Source organism: Pomacea canaliculata, linkage group LG6 (assembly GCF_003073045.1).
Source record: "Pomacea canaliculata isolate SZHN2017 linkage group LG6, ASM307304v1, whole genome shotgun sequence".
NCBI classification, from domain to species: domain Eukaryota; kingdom Metazoa; phylum Mollusca; class Gastropoda; order Architaenioglossa; family Ampullariidae; genus Pomacea; species Pomacea canaliculata.
Genome location: NC_037595.1, coordinates 11,980,576 through 12,007,406, shown reverse-complemented (window position 1 = coordinate 12,007,406; position 26,831 = coordinate 11,980,576). Strand labels below are relative to the sequence as shown.

The 26,831-nt window shown below is 41.7% G+C and overlaps 1 protein-coding gene across 2 annotated transcripts; it reads left to right on the top strand.

Annotated features, from left to right (window-relative positions):
- Positions 1 to 438: 438 nt before the first annotated feature.
- On the top strand, positions 439 to 25,143 carry LOC112567080 (molluscan insulin-related peptide 7-like). 2 transcript variants are annotated; one of them, XM_025243624.1, is made up of 3 exons: positions 439 to 590; positions 22,030 to 22,295; positions 24,212 to 25,143. In XM_025243624.1, the coding sequence occupies exons 2-3, from the start codon at positions 22,031 to 22,033 to the stop codon at positions 24,400 to 24,402; spliced, it is 456 nt and encodes a 151-aa protein (XP_025099409.1). In that variant the 5' UTR covers positions 439 to 590; position 22,030; the 3' UTR covers positions 24,403 to 25,143. The 2 variants fall into 2 exon arrangements, with proteins under 2 accessions (XP_025099409.1, XP_025099408.1); XM_025243623.1 differs by lacking the exon at positions 439 to 590 and adding an exon at positions 15,545 to 15,791.
- The last annotated feature ends 1,688 nt before the right edge of the window (positions 25,144 to 26,831 follow it).

Below are 26,831 nucleotides of genomic sequence, written 5' to 3'. Positions count from 1 at the left end.
TAAAGACCAGCCGAAAGATTGTCGCAAAAGGTGCGTACAGGTGTACAAAACGATGAGTTGGAGATCATAGGATACAGAGGTGGCAAGAATTTATGATTTTCCACGTGGGTTCTCAGATAATAATTGTCTTTCATGGACAACGGCACAGAAGATTAATGTGAAAGCAAAGCTAAACCGATGCGAGCAAGGGGACTTAAGTTACGGATATTACATGCACTTGAGAGTTGTCACACCATCACGTTTCTCGAGACGTTGACGTGCGTGCGTGCGAGAGAGAGAGAGAGAGAAAAAAAAAGAAAGAAATAGAGAGAGAAGGGAGGAGCAAGAAAGTCAAGGAGAGGGGAAATGGATTGGATAAGTCTAACGAGTGGGTTGAAGGGAAGGGGGAGCAGTGGACGGATGGGGACAACGAATGGCGGGTATAAATATGGAGCGGATGATCCTGAAGAATCCTCTTTGTGTTGTTTGCCTTGCCCACCTTGCAGGTTGAACCTCAGGCTGTGACCGCCCTCACCTGCTCTGGGATCTCGTTATCGTCTTCTGCCTTTGAGACCTCGAGCAGTACAACGACTTTCTGCAATCTGCCACAAGTAAGTGTGACAGTAGTGTCTCCTATCACAGGTTTATGTATGCGTGCAGTCTCTAAACGAGTTTTGAAAATAACGGGTTATAGCTGCATGACTCGAGGTAGTCATTCCTAGTAACTCCCTTAGTTGAGGCTTTCAGTTATTGTCTCATTTACCGAAGACAACCCCAAACTTAATTAATTTCCTGTGTAGACCAGTTTACCTTCTCGGTCTGATGCAGAGACTGAAAAAATTCTCATATGTCAGCTGACTTCTGGAACGTTTCTTCTACAGTCGAAAAAGGAGAGGGTGTGGGGGAGGGAAAATGTTTTTCTCTACCATTTTTCCACTTTTTTAAAAATACTTTTTTGGAGTTTCTTCTCAGTCTTAAAAATGTCTCTCTTCATGTGCTCGGTCCTCAGGATAGATTGTATAAATGTTGCTGTTTCGTTTACCACACACAAATGTCTGTCAATTCAAAGAATAAACGGACAAGACAAACCGTTCATGTGACGTATGCAGGAGATACGACACTTTCGTGATTCCTGCCACATGGAGCACAGGTCTTACACAGGGCGCTCTCCTTGTTAGTCGTCCGATGTAAGGGAGCAATGGATCTTGTGGAGACAGATGGCACCTCCTGGAAATCAATCGTCGTATCCGACATTAGGGCACTATACATGGGCGACAATTAAGAGAATTTTTGTTTTTTTTTCTGGATTTTCAAACACGATCCAAACTTTCTTTATTTACTAACCTCATTATGATGTGACCAAAAACTGATTCTAGGTAATCATCGGATGTCAGATATTGACATGCAAACTGTAATCACGTATTAAGGATGAGACAAAGAACCTTGATGACATGGATATTGATGGCACCCTCAATGATGTGCAAGGACATTGACACGCAACCTGTATTCAGGTAATATTTAGACTGATGCAAAATAAATACAATACTGGAAAACATAACATAGAAAGACAGAGAGACAATATATTTATAGATGAATAAATAGATGGATAGATAAAGCTGGACAAGCATTTTAAACGCAGTATTCACACAGTCACACAAACAACAACTAATGATCCCACAGCCGCAGGCTAGCGCACACACAAACATCGACAATGACCTTATAATATTTCACATTCAAAAATGTGCACTCCGTGCACTGGAATGGAGATGAGTAGACCCAAACGATAAACCAAGCCGGCGCCATAGTAATACCTGCCTACAGGCTAGTCCTGATCGTTTTCACCGGAGCTTTCACGATGTCGTCTGCTGATCTCGCGAGTCTCGCGAGCGAGAATGACGCGAGAACTGGGGGGCGCGTAATGAAGCTGGCAGTCGAAGGACTGAGTGATGCTTCTACGAGTTCTTGGAACCATGGCGCGTCCGCCTCAGAACTCGTGCGGCTGCCGCGGTGGAAGATGGTGTCTGCTGCCTCCGGGGCAATCGCGGTCTGGAACCCGCCTTTCATCAGCTCTTCAGACCTTTGTTTGTGTCACAGAAGTGCTTTCAACAAGTGTCTGTGCCATTGATCTGGGGGACCTTGGGCTCGTGACTCATCCAGAACTCCAGGGTCCGTCTGTCTACATTTTACTTACTGATTCCTATTACACGGGGGCGTGCGAACGTCTGTCACAATTCATAGCATGCACAAAGGGTGCGATCCATGATATACAAGGATACGTGTGATTTAAGGAGGGGGATATTTACCCCCCAAATGACTTGTTGAATATGTATCTGCTCATTTACAGCGGTGGGAAAGGAAAGACATCTAGGGTCAGAAGATTCTCTCAGTTCTTGTTATTTGGTTGCTCTTTGCGTTTTCTGTTCTTGTTTTTATTCTTAATTAGTACTGCTGTTTATTATTTCTTAGATTATGTGTTATTCGTTTGTTTTCCTGTCCCTCGTATGTTGTCCATGTCTCGTTCATGTTCTTAGGCGTTCATGGTCCTTAGGAGTGGGAGTATGCGCTTTCCAAATTTTGCATTTATTATTTTTATCCTATCCTCACAAATATCTTGGACTGAGATAAGAGCGGTGGCTAACACCTCGCTTTCCAATAACTTAAATATAAACGAAATATTTTTACCTTTCTTACACCTAAATATATGTCAAAAAGTAAGGTAGGTGGTAAAGGAGTCGGAGTGAGGTCTTAGAGACTTATCGCAGCATTGTGTATTTTTGTGTTAGATCGATGTCCCTCTCCTGCCTCCCCCAACATCCCCCTAACGAGTCAGGTATCCATTCAAAAGCCTTGCAGACCTCCAGACTTGAATGCCAATTCCACTATCCGCTCTCTGATATTAAAAGGTAACGAACGACAGAGTGCCATTGCCTCGTGGCACGGCATATCGTCAACCCTCTCCATTTTGTTGTTTTCACCTTTTCTGGTAAAGCTGGTATCCTGTTCTGCTGGATGTCTGATGGATTGGCAGGAATTTCCAACTGCAGATCCGAGCAGACACTGAACCGTGACTTTCTGTCCTACATAAGAACCCTCTAATCGCCTTATAAATATAAAGTAGACTGTCAGGCAACACCACACCAATTTCAATTTTCTTTTTTCCCTAAATCATCCCACGTGTAAATCCATCACCGCAATCATCCACATAATGTTTTGCATGCACTCAGCTATTTTGCAGATAAAATTTCAAACATGTTTGCTTTCGTCAGGAACAAAATATATACCGAGGAGAAAAGAAGACGAATTTAAAAATGTAAATAATAAAAGATAACCAGACATGATATAACCTTATCCTTGGTTAAAACAAAGCATACTCATTCCCTAATCATACCGTATTTCCCGGTAATTCCAATTCCACGATTTTGAAATCGAAGACTATCAAAACTTGTTATACACTACAGCTCAAAGATATCGGTTGGACGCAATTTTGCGCGAAAATAACCTGCAGACATTCGATCTCGGGAACCTCATCTGCCGAGAGTTTAATCTTCCCAGACGGAGGGTCTGCAGCCTGAAGATGAGGAGCGAACGAAGGCGGTCTTTCCCCTCTACCCTACCTCCACCCTTCTTCAAGCTTAATTTTACGTTTCCGATGAAATGTTCCAACAATGAGGTCAAAGGTTGTGGATCCTGTGGCCCACTCCTGGCCAAAGCCTTAATTAGCAGTGGGGAGAGGAGACTTCTGAAGGAGGATTACAGGTTGGCGACCGAAAGTCATGAATACTAATGTCTTCTCTGTCCTCTCAGACAGCAAACCTGACGACCTCCAGACAAGAAGAATGCTGGGATTGTTGTTAAGAACTTTTGTCACCAACGTGGCGTGCAGGTTAACGTCCAAGCAAAAGTCCTCCGTCCTCTCCTGGCGCCATCTGTGCGGAGTTCTTAATGAGTTGTGAACGACTCGACTGTTTATTCGTCGATTCTTTCGTTACAGGATTTCCTGTATACAAACTAGCCTGTCCTTTTCTTATTCTTTCGGCCTTCCTAACTTACTAACACTGTGACACGTTTATCTAACCAGACGAATATTTCTTGTGTCTACTTGCGTGAAAAAAATTACCATAGGGGACAAAATGGAAATTAGAGTACCCGGAGAAAATGCTTGACAGCTACCCGTGTGAACAGGTGTCACGTTCAGAGTGAAATCGACTCGAGTACTGAACTCCGTGACCTTCCGACCCGCACTATGGCGGTGACAGGTCATCATTGTACCCACCGGGCTACCTGACCTTTTCGACGCCGGCGTTAGTTCATCCGCAGTCAGATATAAAGCCCCCACGGTCATTACCTGAAATTTTACTCGCCATCCACAATATACAGCCGGGCCTCTATGCATTAGCCATTTTCATTCGTGCCTCTGCAACTTGTTGGGAAAAGGTCGAAGGGCAAGGTCTGTCTTGAGGCAACTTTCTTTACTGGACTCCAGGAAATGTGTCACCTTAACGCCTGGCTTACCTCCCAGCTCAGGCAGAAGATAAAACCTGTGACAAATATCCAAGAAGACTAAGTTTCAGATTTCAAAGGCGGGAAGAAATGATAGACTTGTTCAGCCCACGCCTAGCTGGACCCCGAGGCATCCACAAAACAAAGCCAGAACTAGGATGTGGGTTGACCGCGACCGCACGCATTTCCGGACAAAGCGTGGCTATCCCAGATTGTCCTGCACGCATGCCCTAAACATAAACGCTCTGTTTTCACATTTTCTCATATCCTTCGGGCAACAAGAGACTTTTTTCTTGTTTTTTTCCCTCTCCAATTCTGCCTCTTAACTCCTTCAAAGAAAGCCTGTGTGTCTGGTGACTCCGAAACAATTGGCCAGGGTCAATCATTTTTAAAGTCTTTATTGATGCTTCGCTAGCTTAAAAAATACGAAATTCAAATAAAATTGCTTAAAGTGTGCAAAGATGTTCTAAAATTTCTCAGGTTGCGGTCAGTTGGAGGTCATGTGACCGGTCGCAGTCGCTAGCAGTGCTCGTTCACAAAAATGTAATGTTTCGAAATGTTTCGAAAGCGTAACCATGGCATAAGATAAGAAACTCAAGAAGCTAAAGAGAGAACCACTTTTCACATCCCTTTCAACTCTTTTTCTTATACAACTTTTCTTTGGATAGCGAGATTGTTGGGACTACAGCAAGGGGGTGTGATGGTCCTGTATCTATACAAGCTTGAACAAAGTCACATTGTTTGCCTCCGTCTTTTATCGTGGAGGAACATGAAAACAATTTCATGGCTGATTCCAACAACTTTCACCACTATCGTAGAAATCGGTTCATTTGATTTTTGAAAAGGGAGAAAAGCACTGATTAGAAAATCCTAATTAAATTTCCCTTGAATTCAAGTTAGTGTCGTGTATACTAGTCACAGTTGTTGTAATTACAACAGATACAACACACAGTGCAGCTCTACAGAAATCAAAGGAAAACATAATATTAAACAATCTGTTTCTCTGCTTCTCTGAGCACTCTTGTACTTTCTCTCACTCTTTATCATTCCATCTCTCCCTCTTTCTCGCCCACACTTACATATGTTTTTGTTATCTTTCTCCCTCTTTGTTACAGACTGAATATTTTACCCCACTATTATTAAGTCAGTTGCTATTTCTGTTTTGATAATGATAAAGGCAATATTTTTAGCTTCCCTAAATCAGGTGTGGCTGACAGGTTATAAAAATGTCGATTTTCATTGTTGCCTCCAAAGACTAATACTTTCATTCCGTATCCTTGTCGTGGCCCGCGAAAAAAGTTTGTTCTGCAAAATCAATGTTTTTACTTCGTCTGAGATTGTCAGGGTACTTTACTGGACATAGTCAAAGACACAAATCAACCGACCGGCTGTTTACTAAGTCACTAGCTGATTGAATGATTGGCCAATTAATGATAGGAGTAGGCCGCAATGAGCTCGTATGCAGTCGGGAGTGATCTCAGAAGATCAACTGTTTCAGCCAAGATTATTGGAGCTTCAGGGCTAGCTAAAGTTAGCTAAGCCGACACTAACATTTATTTTTTTCAAATCAGAGATGTTTAGGAAAGTTATAGCTACCCTGGATAGTCCTGACAGACAGTTTGACAGATGACATCATTAGAGGCACTGGAATGACCATCCAACCAAAAATAATGGAATACAAAGGAGATTTCTAGACATTAAGCAAGTAGCATAATGTTAGAGATGGAAATAGACTGATCAAAGCTTCCTACTTAAGTTCACCGAGAATATCCAAGCGTTGGTGGCTCGGATGGGGGATGTAACTAAAGTGTGATAAATCTTTTAATTGACCTAAATGCGTTCGACGCCTAAACCTTTACCTCCGAACTTTTTACTCCCCGAAAAGAGACAAATGCAAAAGAAAAAAATCAGTAAAAAAATGAGTTTACTTATGGTTAAAAAATTGCAAAGGAGAATCACTATAGTTTGGAAAAGCCTTTGTTAATAAGCTTTGTTTGCCGGGGAAGTTAAGTGACAGGCTCAAATATAAAACAAGGTGGTTGATGGTTTTTGTAGAGAGGAGTGTGGAGATGACCAGCCATGAGGAATTAGCGTCTTCTCTCCTCTGTACAGAGCTCTGTGGCAAGAGGCTGTGTGTTCGCCCACAAAGATGGGTTTGCTCACATCATCCACTCCCTCGCCCTCCTCCCATGTCCCCCGTCCTCATGCCTGCCGCCTGCGCTTGTCACGTGACAGCGTACAGCAGCTTGCGTCACCTGCAGCAGGGACAGTGCAAGTCTCGAGTTCCTGATTCCAGAACAGGAAACACAACTCGTTTATTGTCATTTGCGATTGCATTGCATTTATCACCAGAAAACACGTCTTATCTTCCCTTCTTACCTTCTCTTGAAACCTCTGCTCCCTTCTCTCTCTCTCAAGAGATAGTTAACAGCATCTCCACTGTGAAAGTCAATTAACTACAACACCAACTTAGTTGCCTGAGATTGATCGCGGATTTAGCCTGAAGGTCTACTCATGTTGAACATTTTCTTTCGTCTCCTACTTTACATGCAAATGTTGAGAATATTTTTTTATTATCATTTCAATAGAAGAGTACTTTGAGAGAAAGTAAAAAATAAAAATTATTCATCGTTGGACTAGGCATTACCCTTCACAGAGTTAAAATCAAAGAAGTAACAAAAGCTGAAAGCAAACAAATATGAAGCTGAAAGATGAAGCGAGGTTAAATTAACCCCAACGTCAGCAGTGAAATATAAGAAGCAGCAGAAGGAGAGGCAGCTAATGGATATCAAGCAAAAGATTGGACATTTGCAATAAAGAAACACATACAAGGCAGACAACCGCGTAGCTTCTTCCGTTCTGAAAACCTTCGACACTTTTCAAAAGACTGTAGACACAAACTCTCCTGAATTCTCACGTTATGTGAGTTTTACGATCGTCTGCTTTTATATTTATTGAAGAAACTTCCTGGTTTTCATCAATGTTTTTATTTTTACACGTGAGGTCACTGAACGTTTTTCGTTTGTTTTCCGTGCGGTGACGACATCGTAATCGAATCTCAGTGCGCATGTCATAAACACCTCGCGAATGACAAATCAGATCCTCTCTCGTCTAATGGCTTGATAAAAACGTCCCGAGGTTACTCATTAAAAGGAAAAAAGGGACCAAAGAGTCCATTCATAATGTGAGTCTGGCTCCAGGCGCTGTTGCCATGTTCCCTGTAATGTAAGAGACGCCGATACCCGAGGACTAACAGGATTATACCTCCGGAATATTATTTAATCTCGCGTTAAGCACAGGTGAGTGGGTTGAGGTCCTTGAACTGGATGGACCTTGTTTTTGTTACTGATTAGGGTATAGCCTCTGGTTGTGGTGGTCAGTGGTGATTGGTAGAGCAAATATCAATAAGGAGTAGTCAGTAGTGAAGCACAAAAGTATACACAACACCAAGTGACTATAGTCAAAAGTTTGCGAATTAAAGATTTCAAGGGAAGAGACACAAAGACAGAGAATATTAAATAAGGAGAAAAGAAGAGAAAAAGAAACACACACAGAGACGGGATCACGGGGTCGTAATTAAGGCCAATGAAGAATTAGTGGACAGTCACATCACAGTCTGGCAAACAGGATGTAGAAATTATACTTTTCATTTTCTTCGTTCTTAAAGGAGAGATATATGAAACCAGAATATAACCCAGTGACAATAATAATAATAATGAAATAAACAAGAGAGGTTGGAAATAAAGATTTACAAAACAAAAGAAACCAAAGATGGGACAAGGAAGTGAGAAGGAAAAGAAAAGCAGTTTTGCAGAAAGGATGTGAGAGGTAGAACAAGAGCCGCCGAGGGACGGAAGGAACGTTAAAATACAGGAAATGAAACACGTCAGCACAAGTGACGGTCTGTAGACATCTTATCCTGACGTGGCCTGTTTTCGCCTTCCAACAAGAAATACCAAAGGTTATGCAGAGACAGGCGTCAGAAAGGTCAATCAATGCGGTATCGTAAGTGTGAATGCAGCACCGACTACCCTCCCGTCTTAATGAATAATTTCGTCCGATGGTTTCCCGAGGTTTACTGTAGGACAAAGGGAGCGCGAAGACATAAAATATAGGAGAGAGAGAGGAAGGGCGAGAAAGAAAGAAAAGGTGAAATGTGGAAGAAAGAAATACTGTTATACGACATTAGAATATTTTTATCAGATTTATTTTAGTATTATTGTCGAGGTCTGTATAGACCTGGCTAGAAAAATAAAACTCAGTGTATGCCTGATCGTATTTCGAGACATGGCTCACCATGACAAAGAACCTTTCCCCCATTATGGAAAGTGCTTGCCTCTCGAGTCTAGATTTCAAATGCATTCCAAAAGAAATATGATTTATTCGCGGGGCTGATTGAAACAGCTGGAGTGGAGCAGTGGGTGGTGATCCTTATTGGGCTGCGATCTCTCAGGCCCCGACGGGGAACAGCCAGGTTTCCTTTCATGTAATAATGTGGAACAACTTTATGAAGTATACTGAATGTCTTGGGGAAGGGGAATGCGGATGTGGAGGGGGATGTGAAACGTGGGAGGAGAGCTAATCGACACTGAAAATCTGGTCGGTGGTCGACTGGACGCTGAACTAATCCAACTTTGAAGAGTCCGGTGCTGAGATGTCCCGAGAAGCACAGCAGCGTCACTATAGGAACACTACGGTTCTACAACGGCCTGACGACGTAAGTGTCTGTTCACAAATAAAAATGTAAGGGGCACCGTGTGTCCAGGACGAAAAAGAGAGAGAGAAAAAAAAGAACATTCCTAAGACCTGAAACTAGTTCTCAAAGTGCCGTCAGAATCAGTTCTGACCGAATTAGAACTTCTACTTCGAGTGTGCTACGAACAACATTTATTCAACTAGGTCAACGACCTCTCAATTTCTCTATCTGGTGCAGAACTAAGAATCTAAGATCGAAGCAACGACCCACAATAGCTTGTAACCGGATTTTTTTTTTTTGCACATTTTTATAAAGAGAAATTCGTTCACAGTTACAGTACCTTAATTAAAACTCATCTTGGTATAGAGAAAAGCAGTGGATTATTTTTTTTTAAAAATCCCGACGAAGAAATATTACTAGACAGCCAGAGGCAAGCCTTTAATAAGAGGTACTTGGGTTTCCATTTTTCGCTCACCAGCTTGTAATGACGGACGTAAGGGGAGCTAAACAATTCCCACTTACTACAAAAACCGGCAAGAAAGGTTGGAAGACGACAGTGAAGACCGCTCACGCCTCGCAATCCGGGCTCTCGAGCATTGTCATTATGTTGCTGCCATCCCTAACAAGCACATGGCCGGTCGTGTTCCACAGATGAACATTTTAATCTCTGAGCTTTGTTCAAAATCAAAAGAAAAAGAATAATTTTTTGAGAGATGAAATAAGGGGACTGATAAAAATAAAAAGAAGGATAGACAGGGGAGCGGAGGTAAAAGACAAGCATCCATACAAGAGAGGCTTTAAGCACAGATACACTTGCATCCGTGCTTGAGAATGTAACCGCATACAAGACTCAAATATACGCTTGTTCACACACACATACACGCTCATATAACAATTTGTAAGTGCATAATGCCTGACAAAAGCAAGACACGAGACACATAAAAGTCTGGAAGGTATATACTCCGGAGGGTGGAAATCTGCATAATTATATTGTTAGTGTGGGGATCATCACCACATCCCTATCATCTGTTCTTTATAACCTTTGAGATGAAAAAAAAAACCAACTGAGGGACTTTCTAGACATGTCGATGCCAAGGAAAAAGATACCGCAAAGATGATGCTTATGATTTGATATTGTGATGTGTGGTCCACATGCAAGGATTAACTTAATGCCTGGATTTCATCTGGATAGACATCAAAACCGAAAATAAAATATTCATCAAAACATAATCCAAGACTTCTAGGAAAATATTTGTTTCAGGTTACGACTGTCGTTAAAAACACCCAATGTATATTTCATTACCCTAAAATAATATGGGCAGAGGAAGAATATATTCTCTCTCTCCCTCACACATACATTGATGGAGTTAGAAGGATAAAGGTAGGAAGAGATGAGAAAAGAAAAAAAAAACATGCTAAAGAAAATTGTCCAGTAGGGATAACGAACACGCCATGTATTAATAAATTCTTCATAGAGTTCATGTTATTTTCGATTTTCATGGTAAGTCTTAGGGAAAGGATTTCTTCTCAGGTAATGAGAAGGTGAAAGTAGCATTTTGTGATTATGAGATCAGATGCTTTTTTGGCATCCGAGAAAGTGGCACGCGATAGCTTGGTGTTAGTAGCGCCTGAAAGCTATTAAACTGCTGGAAGATTAGACATTGTCTAATCCATGAGCAGAAAGTGGATCGAGTACAGTAATCACGTGACCGAAGTGGCAGGGAAGTATGAACGAAGGGAGGAAAAGTGAGAGACAGCGACAGAGACTTAGAGAAGGACAGGTAAGGACGGGGGTAGAGAGAGAGAGAGAAAGTGAGTGAGAAATAGAGCAAGAGAGACATGATTAATAAGATAATTAGGGATAAGTAAAGGGTAACGCACTCCTTGATTTAACATCAGAAAAAGTAAATGTCGGAAAAAAATCGTGATTTTTTTTGAACGACCGATTTGTTGGTTGAAGTGTTCTTAATCACACCACAGATGCATTTTACTGTTTGGAAGAGTAGCCTACTCAAGAAAAATGAACGTGTGTTTGTGTGCGTGTATGTGAGAGAGAGAGAGAGAGAGAAAAAAAGAAGAGAGCTTGTTTTTTTTTCCAATTTACTCTTCGCGAATTTCACACAGGATTTTCAGAGGTCACAGCCCTTTTGAAACACAGATCCTAAAAAGATGTCAAGCCACATTTGACATTCCTCTCAGACGAGGACCGTGTCGTGTTGCTAATAACAACAAGTACTCTAGGAGATGACGCAGTTCACGTGTCGGTCATTGGCAGCTGCCAGCTATTGTCCGGCTGCCGTCTGCAGTCTGTGGGATCGGGAGAGATCGATCACTTCATGCACTGTTAACGTACATCACGACCTGCAAATGTAGTTCAACCAACGTTTTGTAAGACCAGGTCACGCCGCGCATGCGCCGGGATCAGAGGAGGAAGTGCGCATGCACGTGTGACCTTTGACCTGCGTGTGGGGCTTTGGGACTCTGCCCGTGCGGTTTGCTGCTGGGTTATTCGTTTCAATCAATCAATCGATCAGTCAGTCGATCAATCGATCAATCAATCAATCGATCAGTCAGTCAATCAATCGATCAATCAATCAATCAATCGATCGGTCAATCGATCAATCAATCCGAAGCAAATTTGATGTACAACATCAGGTGAGAGGCAGGACGAGGTTAGATGATGTTTGTCAAGGCTTGAAGCCTCGGCCAGTTCGATGTGTAACAATTGTTAAAAGTGATAATTGAAAACTTGACCGTTAAAATGGCAAACAGTCATCTATGAGCTCATCTCGCACCACTTTCTAATAATGAAAAAAAGTTTTAGATAAGATCACTACTTAAGCATTGGGTGGCTGTTGCCGCCGGGGATAGATACAAGGAAAACAGTTTTATGAGGGATGGAATGAAGGGAAAGATAGGGAGAGAAGTAGCGAGAGAGATAGAAAGTAGAGCGACAAATGAAGGGAAGAGTAAATGTAAGTTCTGCTTTCCATCTTCTCTGTGCTGCTTTCGTTTTCCCTTTTATTTCTTGCTTCGGTGAAATTTATTATCTTGCAACGAGAACATTTAATACAATGTGCACCACGAAAACAACATAGCAAATAAAATATATGAACAAGAAACTATTTCGACATCTTTCTCACTCTCACTCTCTCTCTCTCTCTTTCTCTCACTGTGTGTGTGATGTTATTTCTTTATTTCTGTCTTCTAGCTCATCGATGATAGAAGTGCTCGCCTTGTTTTTATTGCCTGAACTTTAGCTTGCAGACAGTTATCTGTCAAAGCACCGTCTCGTGACTTTTTCAGCTTTCCACATTGCGCCTGCACACACTCGACAGCTCTCTTTTTTAAGTTTCACGAAAACCTAAGAATTCGATTTGGAGCAGTCCTGTTGATAAAATGCACTGAACTGGGTCACAGTCAAGTGTCTCCTGACGAACAGATGCCACTTCAACTAGGGGTCCTTCAACCCTCAGAAACATTGTCAAGTACGATATAGAGAGCGAAAAAAAAAAATGTCCAAGGCGTGAAGAGAATGAGAAAAACAAGAGACGCCTGGTGACGTGAGTGATCGAAAGAAAAAGGGTATAGTGACGTACTTGAACGGGTGGAGGAATGGGTGGAAGGGTGCAAAAACAGCCTCCTTTGACCAGGAGCATCTTGTGGTGGTTCCATCTCCATTTACACGTGCAGTATTTATAGATAACGACTGAGCTCTTGAAATCCTGGGATTGCGATGACGCATTTTCCGGCAAATTGGCTCAGAAATATTTCTCGAGCTTTGGTAGCCAGACAATCAAGCAGTAAATAAGATGGGAGCGGGTCTTGTACTTTCAAGACAAGAAGAAGATGCTTCACAGCGCGGACGCTCGCTCTGTCTTATCAAGGTATATCGACTTGGTCCCGGGTAAGGTCAGCGCGCTCAATTTGCACATCGATGTTGTTCGACATAGCCCTTCGTTACGGGTTCGACAAGTTGTGTTCGACAATCTGTAATAGGTCTGTGTGTGAGAGAAAAAAAGAGAGCTTTCTCTGTGTCGGTGCTAGCGATGAAGTAAGTCCCAAATTAAGAAACTGTGACAACTCTGGTGTTGGTTGCATGAGAGGTCTTAAGTCAGACTTAAAGTTAAGCCTAAGTTTGTCGGCGAGACTTTCAAAGATGTTCTCTAGGTTTGGTCTGAATATCAGGCTTGCCACTTGCGACTTAAAACTCAGTTTCTCACATGAACACGAACCAAAACCGAAAAACGTGGGCTTAATGTCGAGTCAGACTTACAACCTCATGAAACTATTTATGTAGCAAAATATATTAAAATTTCGATGTATAGATGAAGATGTTTGGAGTTGCTAAAACAGACTGCTTAAAAAAAGATGAGGAATGATGTAGAAGGATGGAAAAAAAAAGAAAGAAAATGAAGTAAATGAAGTTTTGTTTTGATAATTTAATGAGAAGGAAACACTCCGTAATTTTCAAAGGTTTGAAAAGACATATATATCAACAGAGTTCATTAATGGGATTCGTTTGTCGAATTCACATTTGTACAGTCTCGGTTAATTCGGAAGTAGATATTTAATACTTGGACCTGTTCGTGCTGTAACAAAGACATGTTTAGGTATTTAACATAACATTTGTGCTTCAAGTCCGCAAAACATTTTCAGCTTGAAAAATAAAATAACTTAGTTCGTGTTGCGCCATTTGTTGGGCTAGACAACATTAAATTTTCTTTTGATAGTATTGATCAAATGTCTCAAATCGTGTCATTAAAAAATCTCCACGAAACCTTAGTCTTTTTATCGTCAAGAGCTAGATTAAAAAACGAGAGAAAGCACACATTTAATGTAAATGCTCTGCGTGGTTTTCATAATAGAACGACTAGAAAAAGACATTTTAAGTTTAATTTTATCAGAATAACGAGATCTGAACACGGTAGCAGAAGTATTTTGTTTGGGTCTTGTTTTTAGATATTTCAGAGAAAATGTTCTTGGAGATTTTTGAGAAAATGTTTCTTTGTGTGTACGGGCATGTGTGAATTTTGTGTGTGTGTGTTGGCGCACGCGCGCACGTAAATAAAGGAAACCATAGATAACATTTCTCTCTTTAAGAAAAACAAAGATGAGAGATATAAACAAGAAAAAGAGAGATTGACAGAAAGGAGAGGAAGAATATGGGGAAAGGGGAGAGAAGTACAGTGAATCCTTAAAGGGAGAGAACTGCGTGTTTCGGTTACACGTCACACTGGTCGTGACAACTGTAATTCTTCGCCGGTCTTTAAATTTTTAAACAGCCGTGACCTTGCGAGAGCTGAGCGTGACTCACATACGCTCAAAGAGGATGGAGGGTGTAGATCTTGTTTTAAAAATTTCTGGAACTGTTGGATGAGCGATACTAAGCAACAAATGTGGTTATTTTACAATCTTTTTCTACAAACCGTTCAGCGTTAAGATTCCACGACATGGCCACGTCCATCTTTGTCGTCTTCGTCGTCCAAAGCTCAGTACATGCTCCACCAAATCTTTGTCAAACAACTCCAGCATATTCTCTAGTACTGAAGCGGACATACACGCGCGCACACACACAAACAGTTGTTGCCACTTTATTCAAGCCATTGCGCCATCAACTGACACGTTTCTTGTAAAGGTCAAAGAGCAGAATTTAACAGAAATTCGCTAGTCGCCTGTACGTCTAGTATCTTCTTCAACTACTTCCATTGGTACAAATAGCATTTTATTGACATATAGGAGACATCGAAGATTTATTCTAAAAGGTATTCAAAAGGGAAAAAGGATATTAGGGTAATCCAAACCCTTAGTTAAGTCGACACATTACTTTAAAAAAAAAAAATTGGGGGTGTGGGGTTTGGATGACTCCAGCAAATCAATATACTGAATACCAAGCAAAAAAAAAAAAAATAAGATAAATAAAATAAAACAGAAACAAATTGAAATAAAATCATGAAAAAGGAAACAAAAGTGAACCAACAGGAAGACGTCTTCTCTGAGACGTGGTTCAAAGAAAGGAGAAGCGCAGATAACACAGAGATACCTTTAACTCTCTGGGTAGATCGTCAGGTAGAGTGAGAGACAGGTGTGCTCTTCCTCCACCCTCCCCCCTTCTGTACCGTGCACGACGATTGTGACGAGGGCTCAGCCTCTTCAGTTAAGTTCCCACAAGTCGGTGGTACTTACCTCCACCGGCTTTCTTTTCCCGTGCAGCAAGGAGTGGCGGGGGTAAGAGGGGATGAGGGGAGGAGAAGAAGGAATTGGGGTCGATGACGTCATCTCCGCTGGCGCATAACGTTTCGGTCTTCGTGTCGTCTGCTTGCGTCGCGAGGGAAGGTGGGAGGGGAAGGGGAAGCGCAGCAAGCGGGCTGGCGCCACGGACAGGGACGCCGGTGCAGCAGGGCTTGCTGGGATGGAACGCGGGCCGTCGTGCCGCAGACCCAGGGCGCGAGGCAGCTTGGGAGGACCGCGGAGCTTGGCTTGTGGGGGGAGGGAGACCTCAGGCACGTGCACTGGTCGGAGCTGGTGGCAAGAGAAGGTCTGTGGCAAGTGCTCCGACGACCAGAATCTCCAGAGACCGCTTGGCGATGGGAGTGTTGCGGGTCTTGGCGGAGAGGTATGTATTCTGTTGACACTATATTCTTTGAGAGTTTGTGTTGTGTGTGTGAACAATTACAAAGTGTTATTGTTTTATTGATTCGGCCGAAGTATAAGACAGTGAGAATGTAGATGGGTAGAATGTGCATGCGTGAGAAAAAGAGAGTGTGTGTGTGTGTGTGTTCACCGCTTCACTTTATCAATATCAGGCATACCTTGAGAATATTCTCAAATCTCCGTCAGCATGACTCACCAAAGGCTCTCAGGTCAACATTTCTGTTTAGGATAGGACATGGAAGTAGTTTCCTCTGAGCCATCATCATCATCATCATCATCAGCAACTAATAATTGTACCTTAGCAACAAGAACTGTAGAAGACCAAAGGAGTAGTATCAGAAATGTTGACAAAGGACACTGGCGGCAATAGCAGCATGAAAAAAAAAATCTTGCTGTACTTCATTTTACTGAAAACTTTCATCAGCGTGCACTTTAACACACCTGCATTTTTTACAGAAAATTTTAATCAGAGAGCATTTCAAAAATTTTACAGGAAACTTTCAACCGAGAAATCAGCAGGGAAAAGTAATCAGTGTCAGAAAGAAAAAAAAACCCAGAGAAATACAAGTAGAGCAATCTCTCGTCCTTGAGACGTCCCGACTATTACAGTAACAGTGAAAACGGTCGACATTTTCAGAAATCTTAATTTGTTCTACATTTTTTCTCTCTTTCAGTACTAGCGTGTCCAGAAAGAAGCTCGTGGCAGCCGCCTTTCATCCCATAATAGTCTTTGCCCTGCTCTGCTTGACAGCAGCAATCTATACAAATAATGTGACTCACAAGCTAAAGTCCTCCTCTTCATTGGCGAACAGCTGGTGGAGGTTTAGTTGGTCTTTTACCCTACTTACCCATTGATGGTGTCTGAAGACAGGATTCAGAGCTTAACTAGGAGAGTAGCCTTGTATTAGTTACAGAAATCTTTTGGATCTGGTTGGAGACATCTTTGAAGTAGTTCCCGGAAATGAAGGGTGTAACTGTTTCGTGGAGCTACTAAGATGACCTGTGCTGTTTCAGTTTTTGTGAACATGTAGTAGTTGACGATTAACAAGGGATGTTACATGTGTTCTTTGTCGTCAGCAATAGAGTCTTTCTTTATTAATTTCATTAGCAAAAGCTGGATGAGATGTCTGTCACTTTCTTTGTATCCTTGTTCAGTCCCACCAACTCAGATTTCGATGAACAAGTCACGTCCAAAGTGTCCATCTGCTCACGTGACCATCTCTGTTAATATTTCTCAAAGCAGTTCATTCTTTAACTTTTCTTGACACCGGAGGTATGACTTCATGGACCTGTCTGGTTTTTTTAAAGTGAATCTCCATGGCTTAAGCTTGCATTGTCCAGGTTCTCGAAGACCATTAACTGACCCCTTATTTAGCACGTGTACCCGATTCTCTTGTCTTTATGGATGTTATTCTGCTTAAGATATCGAGACAGTTTGTTAGAAGCAACTGCAGAAGACTTTTGCTGGACCCAGTCAGTTCACCGATTGTGAGGACGCGGTGAATAAACCAGCAAAGGTGAGCAGTAACGACTGTTCTCCACCTGTAATGAAGTTCTTTCTAGACAGTTCATTATAAAGATTTATGTCTTTTTTTCGCGGTAGATGTGCGCACGTCCTTGTGACGGGGTCTAATATTCTACCTGATTCATGTCTGGGCCAAGAAGATATCCAGTACTAATATTACTACATTAAGGCGGATCTATAGTGTACGCAAAATCAATCTCTTCTAGCTTTGCAAGGCATTCTCTTATGCGACTGTTAAGCTGATTTACATGCCAGGTTTACGATACAATCAATAATACTGAGAAATATAGAAGATCGTAAAATTCATCCTAGCAACAGCCCTCTGACTGTTATGGAGCTGCTTGGAGGCTAAAATTCACGACAAACAGAACTTTGAGCTCAGGAGTCCAACGATTTTTGGCCTGAAGATGTCTATAGAAATATAAACTCTGTGCTTCTGGCAATGCTGTCAAAAGTTTTGTCAATGTCTACGAAGATTTGTGCCTCCAGAGTCTTGTCCAATCGTTGTTAACCTTTCCTAGGTCGTCAAGAGAGGTTTGAATGTCCACTCGGTCTTTAATCCCGGTTCCACTTTATTTTTCCCTCCAAAAGCTGAATAAAATGTCTAAGTGCGGTAAATTATTTTGCCAGCGTTAATGAACACAACTTAGAGATGGCAAAGGTTCTATTAGTCGAGTGAACAGTAACGGTATCCGCTTCCATCCTGCCTCTTGACTTAATTCTTCATAAGAAAAGATGGATAAAAGCAGGCTCAAATATTGCGTGACTACCCTCTTGAATTCATTACATATTAACCAAACAGTAAAGGATTATGTGACTTCAATCTTTGCTTCATTCCTTATTAAACAAATAGCTAAATGACTATATGACATTTGTCTTGCGTTCCTTCCTCAAAACAAAGATAGTTAAGGAAGGATCGACTTCATTCCTCGTAATGAGCAAGTGGCTACTGCGTAGGTTACTTGGTTGCAGTCTTCACTCTTGAAAACTAAAAGTGGCTTTGTAGATGCCTCATAAATAATTCTGTTGTTGAGATCAGACTTAACATTTTGCTTCGTTCCTTATGTCAAAAACTTGTTTTGTAGAGTCGTATCTGAATTCTCAACTTTATTCCTCGTCTATAAAGATGATTTTTATATTTTATTGTTACTTGACGTTGTTCTTAGTAAAAAAAAAAGCTGATTTCGTAGATTCTAGATTCCTCCTTTTTTTTCAAATCCGCTGAATACCTTTTTACTCCACATTTTCGCGATGATGAGAAATTTAAGACAGATGTACTTGGCCAACTTTACTATCTCGTGTGCGTCAGAAGCTAGCAATCCATCAGACGAAGAATCGTACTCACTTTTTAAAATTTCTTTGCAGCAGAAATTATGATGCTGTAGGCCATGGTGCCCGGATGTAGATACGTAGGCTTTTGCCGTGCAGCTTAGGAAAGTGTCTGTAGGCATCCTAGCCAATCGTCTGCTTAAAAAGAATAAAGAGAAAATGAGCATTCAGGTACAAGAGGCTCATAGATAAACGTGATAACTAGTTATAATTTTTAAATAATTTTATATGAAAGGAATTTATTTTTAATGTTTCATGGTCAAATTTTGGCAATATCTCACATGGCGATTTTACTTCTTTTATATTCTTCTCCTCCTCCATCATCATCATCTCATCATCATCATTTAATAGAGAAATGGTAAAGAGGCAGTCATCAGACAGTCTACAGGTCTTTTAAATTTCATTTTCACAATTTCAGCTTTTTATTCGACACAACTGGTTGAGAGAGCACAGCAGTATTAGTGTCGATTCTTCACAAACAGCAGCAGGAGGCCATTAGAACATAGGAGGTTTAACAACGGCCCGCCGTCCTCAAAAGTCCTTCGATCGCTTGATGGAGGAGATGGCAGACCTCGAAAGGCGCTTAACCTGTCTCGTGCTGGGCTTCTAAGCTGGTTGAATTTAAAATTTGATCACTTGTTCGTAACAGTAACAGTCGTTTTGGCCATGGCCGTACACCTGTCTGCTTTTCGCTAGGCCGTGTGTCTGGCTAGTCTTCGCACGCGTACTCATACTCTTCCGCGCAAGCAAACCTTTTCGTAGGCTGCTCGCGCAGAGACACAACCACACTCGTTGTGAAATAAAGGTGCTCTCCCAACATCGCCACACACGGTCTCATACAGGCTTCATGCAAGAAACCAAGAAAAAGAAAAGCCCTCGAATACTTCACACAAGCAAGCATGTACACCGACACCAACTCATGTGTGAAAAAATCAGAAGGAGTAGGTGAGGGCATAAGCCATGACACACAACTACCTTCTACCCAGAAAAATAAAAGGGAAGCGACACTGGGACATTGTAGATAAATGGCTTCTACCTCCTACTTCTTTTCTTCGTTATTTTTTTACTTAGTCCTCTTCATTCATACCTTCCATCCATTTGTCTGCGAGTCTTCTCTTTGCGGTGCGAAATTCTCTTTCTACTGGTTCCTTTAAAATAACGGTTAGTAAGTATTTGATGACGCAAACTGCAATGTGCGTCGCTGTTTCGAAGTCGATGAAAACGACTGATCTCTGCCTAAAATCGTTTTCCATTGAATCAAAAAAAAAAAAAAAAAAAAAAAAAAAAAAAAAAAAAAAACAATCGAAGAAAGAAATCGTTTTTATTCAAGCAAGAAAGAAATCCGGTCACCGTTACCTGGCTTCCTCTTCACCCCCCACTCAGCCACCGTTACGGTAATTATTTAATCTGATCGTCGATACATGTCAACTTTTTATTTTCATTCCACTGGTTGACGTATCTTAGTGAAGTTTTTCTCCTTCCTATGTGATCGATCCTCCAGATTAGTTACACATGCATTTTCAGGCGCAAATAATATCCATGAAATCCACAAAAAACAGAAATTAGGGGTTAGCATGTCGGGTTAGTTTTGTTTTTAAAGCAGCATGTTAATCGACTAGGAACATTAACATGCAGTCAAACTACCAAAGCAATGAAACTCAGAAATGTTTACATGTAAAAGTCTAAATGTTGACATGTTGTGAACCTCCGGGAATGAGTACCTGAAGATGGCTAGAGGGTCATAATTATCGCTGCCTCGGTCTAATCACACTCTTGATGCCTCTACCATCTCACAACGACCTTTACCTGTACGCCAAACACAGTCACCTGCTAGTAATGATTCAATCTGATTCCAAGCCCCATTATACGTCCCCAATAGCAAATTCACTGGAAGTTAGTGTATCAAGAAAACTATTAATAATCAAGAGTTTTTACACATCAATAATTCTCTAAGAATCCCGTTGCCATTCCTTGTGGCTAATCCAGGTATCGTGAGTCACTACCTTAACTACTATCCACTCCCCACTTAGCTCTACATATGAATGTCTCTTGCAATGTGGAGGGCCCTCCGATGCTCTTCACGTCTGGGAATCCGTTGATAGGTCCTCGTCGATCGTTTCTGCCTCTTTCTCGAGCACTGAGATTCTGGGCACTTGCTTGTGCCACCACGTGTCTCTTCCGTCACCTCTAGGGTGAACTGCTGTCTCAAGAGTAACGGCGCCTAATGAGGGGCCAACACTGAAGTGCCAGCCTCAGCCTCTGATGTCTGTGACTAAACAGCTCCTGGTGATGGAGCAGTCACGATTCCAAGACACACTCACAGTGGAGAAGCCTTGAACAGATATCTGCTACAACCTTCCTAATCAACCATCCAGTACGAAGACGACGATTGGTTGGTTGATTTAGGAGGAAAGTGCTTCAACCTTATGTCCACATACCAGGGAGCTAAGCTAACCAAAGTGTCAACAAAATGCTGAACCATCCAAATTTCCATACGTGGATATGATGATCTGTATATAACCTGCTTTGAACCTATGTCTTCAAGATTTCATCTCACTTTCTAGCATGCAGGACTTTAAAACAATTCCGTACTCTGCCGGGTGACAACGATATCGATGGGGTGTCAACGTACTCTGGGCAGTGAAGCATGTCCAGCAGCTTAATCACCTTTGCATTACCTGAGGTTCATTAAAAATTAGTTTACAGGTGAAACACGGCGTCTCACTCCGGTGAGAATTAAAAAAAATCCTTTCCCGGTTGCAAGGGAGGGCATACAGCCAACAAGATCAATACTCCTCTAGGTGGCAATCACTTACTGGACAGCAGTTCCACTGTACTACGATTTTTACAAGCACAGGTGCACCTTTAGGCATCCTGCTGTTTATCCTAGCTGGACTCGATATTTGTCCTGAAGTGAGACTACATCAGCGGTATAAATAGACCAGAAGAAAAAGCGAGCAAATAACCTTAGGTGTACGTCTGCTTGCGATCTCAATAAAAAGTTCCTGCAGTATCTCAGGATTATCCCCTTCCTACTACAAGATGATCCTCAAAAGGTTCCACAAAGCGTTCCACAAACGTAGAGGACCATGCTTTGCTTCTGAAACATAGTTATCTTCACCGGTGTTCTTGTCCAGACCATGTTGTATCTCTTAGAAATTTTGCTGATATAATATTACTTTATGTTATAGTGGTCATGAGGGGCAGGAGGAGATAATCAAAAGTCTCAAACTTCTTCAGAAATGTGAGAGCGTGCACGTGAATACTTGCGTACTGGAAAGTGTGAATATTTGTTAAACTCGTCTGCAGTCTCTCACCCACCGTTTGGTTCTGTGGTTTGTTGCAGAATGGCCATGACAGAAGCGATGTCGTTGTGTATGGCCCTGGTGCTGTGCATGCTGGGACAGGCGTCAGGGTCTGAACACATGATGTGTGGAGTCGATGCCAGGCCTCACCCCCGGGGTCTGTGCGGTGATTACCTGATGAGGGCGCGCCAAAACCTCTGTGCTCTTCTCAGGAAGGACTACCCTGAACAGTTCGGCAAACGCTCTGTAGACCAGCTCCTGCAGTTTCCTTTAAAGAGCTTCGCTAACATGGACTTCTTCACCGAAGGTGAGTTGATGAGCATGATGGACAAACGAGGCAGATGATGAGCCTGCTCACCGGAAGTCGGGTCATAGTGGATTGTTAACGTGATCTCAAGGCTAACAGGAGAACCAAATAATTCTCAAATAATTGGTTTAATTTAGGAACAGCTTATATTTAAAAACCTCACTAGATACAGAAACTTGTACATTACTCTTCTTACCTGGATTAGGACAGAGATCAGAACCCTATTTACCGCGGTCGCAAAAGTAGACCTTGATTGGGTGACATTAGAATATATTGTTGGATTGGCTACGAACGTCAGTTCCATCAGTAGTAAGTCCTTTTTTTAAAGTATTCAAAAATTTTCTAAGCATTTCTACAATAAAAGGAGAGCTCTCTCTTCTCATACAATGCCTCCAACTTAACTTTCGAGTTTAACTTGGGTGAACCTTCAGGTTTGTGAAAGAAGGCAGGGTGATGGAGGGTGGGGGATAAAGAGACTAGGAGTCGTCCCTGCTCTCACGTGACGATCAAGTAATTTTCGTTTTGCAAGTAACTGAAAACATAAGCAGTAGTTAATGTAACACCTAGCAACGCCCCATCTCCGTCAACTTACCTTCTCGAAACTTGGATACTCGTTCCACGTTTGCTGTGGTTATTTTTTAAAGCACCAGAAATCTGAAACTTCACACGATGCACGTTACCTGTTGTACAGAAGTCGTGGAAAGGTCCTCTGAGAATTCCTGCTGGCGTCACGAATAAGGCGCTCGATAAATTCTCGTTGTTTTCCTTTTGTTACTTCTCTCCCTCAAGCACGAGTCAAGAAACTGGTCCTATGGTGCTGACGGCCCGAGACAGTCACGCGGAATAAAATGAGCGAGATAGAACTTCCAGTATGTCTGGAGGTTGTCTGTAATTACTCATTAAAGAAGGGAGCATACTGAGAAAAACCTCGCCAAGGATTAGGGTAGGTTGTTTTCAAATGACAACAGAGCGTTGGTAGGATGATAAGGGGCGAGAATTATGGCGTCTGCTCACCCAACAGTTTCTGTGCTGCGGCTTACCTCAAACTATTATTTTCTCCGTGTTGTGCATAATTATTTATACCTGTAGTAGGCTATATTTTTAAGGGCTGGGTAAAACTCAGGGCAAAATACTATCTCCTCAAGTCTTATAACACGGACGTCAGCATTGTACATATATACGTTTACGTTGCAAAGGTTTCAACCAATTGGCGAGCTGGTACCATACGGTATTTGTGGACAGGCGTGACGTCACGAAATGGACCTCTTTCTAGGAATGATGTTTACAGGCGATATATCTCAAGAATGGAAGTGAGGGGTACTCACCCTGATTTTGGGAAATTGTCTCGTGCACTGAGCTTTACCCAGAGATTAGAAAAGGCTAGAGAACCCCAACGAAATTATTCCAGAGTGACGAAGTGAATGCTTGTGCATGATAAAGTTTCTCCAACACTGACTGAAGGTTCAAGGGTCGGATGCTATGCGTTCGCCACCAGCAGCCGACCTCTTAACTCACCCTGTAGTTCTGAAAAAAAAGCTTGCTCGGTCTTTTAAAAAAAATCTTTGTCGGTGTGTGAAAGATCATTTTAGACTAAGCATCATCGACAAAGGTCTGTAAGAGGTCAAAATGCGAAATTATCTCTCAGAACTTTGGCATTGATTCTGACACCAAAGGAAAGGAGTGCCATTCAGAAAAAGGGTATTGAGCGCTCTTGACATCACTACGTTGTTGAAATGCTTATGGTTCTACAGTAGGAGGCCAGGTATATGCCTACGGGTGTGCAGTCATGTATGTGTGAGTGAACATATGGAAGCTGACCAATTAGTCACAGTATAGCTAATGTTAGACAAACGATTATCTTTCTTGTCAAACTAGCTGACCTCCCCACACTCACACATCTTTTCTTTTGTCTGCAGAAGGACCAGTGAAGTCCGCCAGCGACTACAGCAAGATGCTGCTGCCCGTCCTGCCCAAGGCCTCGGACTCGCCGGTGGCCGAAGACATGGGCGAGTACGATCTGGACCTTGAGAGACAAAAACGACAAGGCATGGTCTGTGATTGCTGCTACAACCAGTGTCGCCCCAGCCAGCTAGCACGATATTGCTGATAGGTGTCTCTGCACTCTCACTCCAGCCAACCATAAGGATATTACCGCTAGGTCTCTGTCTCTGTCTCTGTCCCATCTGTCTCAATCTCTCGCTCTTTTCTGTCCCCTTCTCCTTCAACCACCACATCACCATGCTGCGCGCCCAGCGGCATGTTCATCAAGAAACGAGTTCATGGGCTGCTAACTCCGATATGTATCGATCTCAGCCTTTTTTTTTAAAATCTGATGGATTGCAGGGCATTTCGATAGCCTTATATGCCTTCTGGATGTAAGTAGGTCCATCAGTAGGTAATATGTTGTTTTGTGCCTGTCCATATTGATGACTATCGAGCAAAATTTGCGCTTTGTTAGCGAGATTAAAGAAAAAGCTACGAAAGCCAAGAAAAAAGATCATGCCATTGAATATTTTTTTTAATTTTTGGAATTAGTAAATAAAAAATCTTTACTTTTGCTTCGTGTAATTTGGACTACTTCCTCTGCCCTGGTTATCCGCACGTTGTTTGATAAGACTAATTGTTCGTATCTCGTTGACTTAGAACTTCTTTTCACATTGTAAAAACTGTGCTCATTGTAGTTTGAAAGATTAGATAATTTCTTCAATAGGATTGTACGTATATTCATACAGATTTTTGGACATATCGCTCAAATCCAACTTTGGTATTTGAAAAAACCCATCTGTTTATCAACACATAAATGAGATGTAAAAGTCTGGCATTGGATTAATAAACTCATCTCAACTAAGCGTGCTCTCTGATTTCTTCTGTTACTCAAGAGTGATTTTTTTAATTTTATTTTTATTTTTAATTTGTTTTGATTTACCTAGACCAGTGCTCTATACAGTGAACATGACTGTTAATACTTGAAGATGTAATTTTCGGAAGATTAGTTTATTTCGTGGGCTCAAATGCAATTTAAATATTAGCTTATGTAAGCTACCAATTTTCTCTATGCTGTCTGCTAAATTTTTCTCAGGCAGAGAGTAAAACCGTTTGTACCCAAGTAGCAACGTTCTTTTATGGACATTTCCATTTTATGAAAAGTAGATATGTATATAATAGATACACGGTTTCCTTTAAATACTTTGAGACACCTTACTTTTGTAACAAAATTAAATCCTGTGCATTCGATTACCCGAAAACCATTGCTCACACATTGCTTCAAACGGTTACAGACATTTCTGAAAATACTCAAACAAGCTTTGCAGAATTTCATACTGTATTAGTTTAGTAGTTTATTACTTGTTACTCCTCGAGGAGCAATGGGCCGCACGTACTATATTAAGCACCACAATAATATCATTAGCAGCAGAAAACAACGAAATGATTACAAGATCTAGCAATCATGAAAGCATCTGAATTTCATGCAAATGGACATGAAGATGGACTAATAGCCGGAACGGGACTTGCCGGTGTAAAGGGGTCTGTGTTGGTTTGGTTTGGTTTAGTTTAGTTTTTCCACAAGTGTTTTTGGACAAAAATATCAAAGAATTACTCTTAAAAATGTCACAACAATTTTACAACAGCAGTGGGCGACATCCAGGCCCAGTGTAGATAATAGGGGGAGAAGGGAGAAATGGCAGAGTGGCACTAAGATGGAGGCCCAGTCAAGCTTGACGCGTTTGGTCTCAGAATGCAGTTGGACAGAATAAACAATTAATCCTGGAAAAGTTGAATATGCAGCCGTCAGTCATTGTGTGTGAGATTAAATACAACATCACAGGAGCGAGAAGTTGGAGACGAGAGAGAGTGAGAGAGAGAGAGAGAAAGAGAAATTTGAAAATTTTGCTTATTGAGTAGGGCTTGGACCTACATTAAGGGGGAAACAATTCAATAGAATAAAGATGTATCCCAAGTTACATATCAACGGACACACTGCTTTATGTGGGGTGGGGTTCAATTTATGACAGTTAAAGGACCCGAAGCCAGTGACGGATACGAGTATGAACATTAAAACTATAATCATAATTATCATAGCACTGAGTGAGCGAGACCGAATATTTGATGCGAGACAAATAAATAAACACTTTACATATATGTTAAATTCGGTAATATCTTAGTATATTGACGGTGTATACATACTGAGTGACCACAACAGCCACAAAAGCCAGTAACACCTTTTTGAAACATGTTACATATTGAAGAACATGATCAGAAGATAAAAGTGTATTAGAAAGACAATCACATCTACACCATCATCCTTATCATGAGCCAACAAGTTCCGACGGCGACTATACTGTGTACAGAACATGTACGAGTCTTTCTTTTATTTCACAGCTCACTAGTCTGACTGCGGATATTAATTGACGACTGAGCGATCAGTTTCCGCCACCCACAGTTACCCTCCCACCCCGCCATGATTAGCGTGGTCACAGATTTCTATACTCTCTAGACAGAAGAGTTCCCCCGAGTTCGGAGTCAAAGCGAGGTCCA

Excerpts from the sequence above, each read along its gene's own strand:
- LOC112567080 (XM_025243623.1), top strand. The coding sequence starts at position 15,763 with ATGGGAGTGTTGCGGGTCTTGGCGGAGAG. Across the intron at positions 15,792-22,029 it reads TTGCGGGTCTTGGCGGAGAG|AATGGCCATGACAGAAGCGA; the intron begins GTATGTATTCTG and ends GGTTTGTTGCAG. Across the intron at positions 22,296-24,211 it reads CATGGACTTCTTCACCGAAG|AAGGACCAGTGAAGTCCGCC; the intron begins GTGAGTTGATGA and ends TTTTGTCTGCAG.